The sequence below is a fragment of the Hoplias malabaricus genome, chromosome 14, assembly GCF_029633855.1.
Source record: "Hoplias malabaricus isolate fHopMal1 chromosome 14, fHopMal1.hap1, whole genome shotgun sequence".
Lineage (NCBI taxonomy): Eukaryota > Metazoa > Chordata > Actinopteri > Characiformes > Erythrinidae > Hoplias > Hoplias malabaricus.
The window spans coordinates 39,255,139-39,256,859 of record NC_089813.1 but is presented as its reverse complement, the minus strand read 5'-3'; the positions used below and the strand labels follow the sequence as shown (position 1 = coordinate 39,256,859).

The 1,721-nt window shown below is 52.6% G+C and overlaps 1 protein-coding gene across 1 annotated transcript in view; it reads right to left on the bottom strand.

Moving 5' to 3' along the window:
• Positions 1-201: 201 nt before the first annotated feature.
• nfic (nuclear factor I/C) overlaps positions 202-1,721 on the bottom strand; it is a 49,100-nt gene continuing 47,580 nt past the window's right edge. Inside the window, exons 2-3 of the mRNA XM_066643275.1 lie at positions 302-833; positions 202-206 (exon numbers count right to left, since the gene is read on the bottom strand). Coding sequence (XP_066499372.1) covers positions 202-206; positions 302-833 — 537 coding nt within the window. The remainder of the gene's footprint in view (positions 207-301; positions 834-1,721) is intronic.

Below are 1,721 nucleotides of genomic sequence, written 5' to 3'. Positions count from 1 at the left end.
GACACCTCCACCGTGGATGTTGAGGGAGGAGACAGTGCTGCTCTTTCAAACACACTGCCTGCCACTATCTTGTCGGTTAAAGTGACAGACCGGCATCCCTTCATTCCGCAGCACGCTTCTCTAACGTTTACACATTATGTGAGGAATCTTATGCTTGGATGTCCATCCAGTACAAACACCCAACGCTCCTGAATCCTACTCTCACACTGCACACACACGTGCCCCACACAGGGGTCAGTTACACACTCCGGCCTGAGCTTTGAGGACAGAAGAGACACAGCGCAAGGGCCCGTGAACTCACCTCTCTCCTGTACGAAGTAGGCCAGGTAGAGGTCCAGCTCTTTGACGGAGACGCTGATGTGATGCGGCTGGACGCAGAGGATGTGGTTGGAGCACTGTCCCCCTTTCACCAGCCTCTCTCCGTCCGTGCTCTCCAGCGGAATACCCTTGAAGAGGATGACCATCACCAGGTCCAGCCTCCAGACTTTGTCCGCTTGCCGGAGGCAGTCGATCCGCCGCATCTTGCCCTTCTGGTCGGGGTTGGACAGGACGCAGCAGGGCGGCTTCTTGCCGGTGATGGACAGCACAAAGTCCTCCCGACACTCGGGCCGGATGTCCTTGCGGAGCTTGGCCAGGAGGCGCGAGGCCCACTTCTGCTTGACCTCGGGCTTCTCGCCCAGCAGCTCGTCCTTCACGGCTCGCTCCTCGTCCTTGGTCATGCGCTTCTCGTGCTTCTTGAAGTACTTGCGCTTGCGAGCCTGCAGGTTGAACCAGGTGTAGGCGAAGGCCCGCACGTGCGGCAGCAGCGCCTCGATGAACGGATGGAACTCGTCCTAAAGAGAAGGGAGGGAACACAGAGGGGTGAGTAAAGCAGGGAGACGTGAACACACGGCGCGAGGCCAGTCTCCTTCGGGAGAGAGACGGGTCCACAGCCACGTCCTGATGCTCAAACAAGTCATTATCGTCAGAGGAGGGTGACTACTGTAGAGGAGACTGACCTTGTGAAAGTGTGTAGATCAAACGGCAAATACCTCACACACAAAACCAGAGCCAAACTGGTTTACAGGGTTACGACGTTCAAACACACACACGATACGGAACTGACCACAGCAAGGACATCATAACCTTCAGTGACTTGTATGAACTGTGAACTGATCTGTATTAACTAATGTGAACGCTACAAATTGGAAATGTGAATTATTTCGTATCCAGTCTGAATTGCTCTGTAACCTATAGGAATAATTCTATATCCACTATTAAATACAGAGTGGGTCCACAAAGGCGTGAATACACCCTGGAGGGGGCGCCAGTCCTTCACTGGGAGAACGCACCACACTCCTCACAGACAGTCACCCGGAGGAAACCCACGCAGACACAGAGAGAACACACCACACTCCTCACAGACAGTCACCCGGAGCGGGAATCGAACCCACAACCTCCAGGTCCCTGGAGCTGTGTGACTGCGACACTAACCTGCCGCGCCACCGTGCCGCCCCTATTAAATACAGTCTCAGCTAAGAACAGTTTACTATCCACTGTGAATTATTCAGTAACTCATAAATTTTTTCTGTATCGATTCTCAATTGTCTGTATCCGCTATGAATTATTTTATATCCACTACACTCTCAGGAACAAAAAGTTGCAGAGTAATGTATCTTTAAAGGTACAGCAGCGGTGTTAAAGTCCAGTTGTGTTCCCTAAAGGTACATTACCCTCTCTTC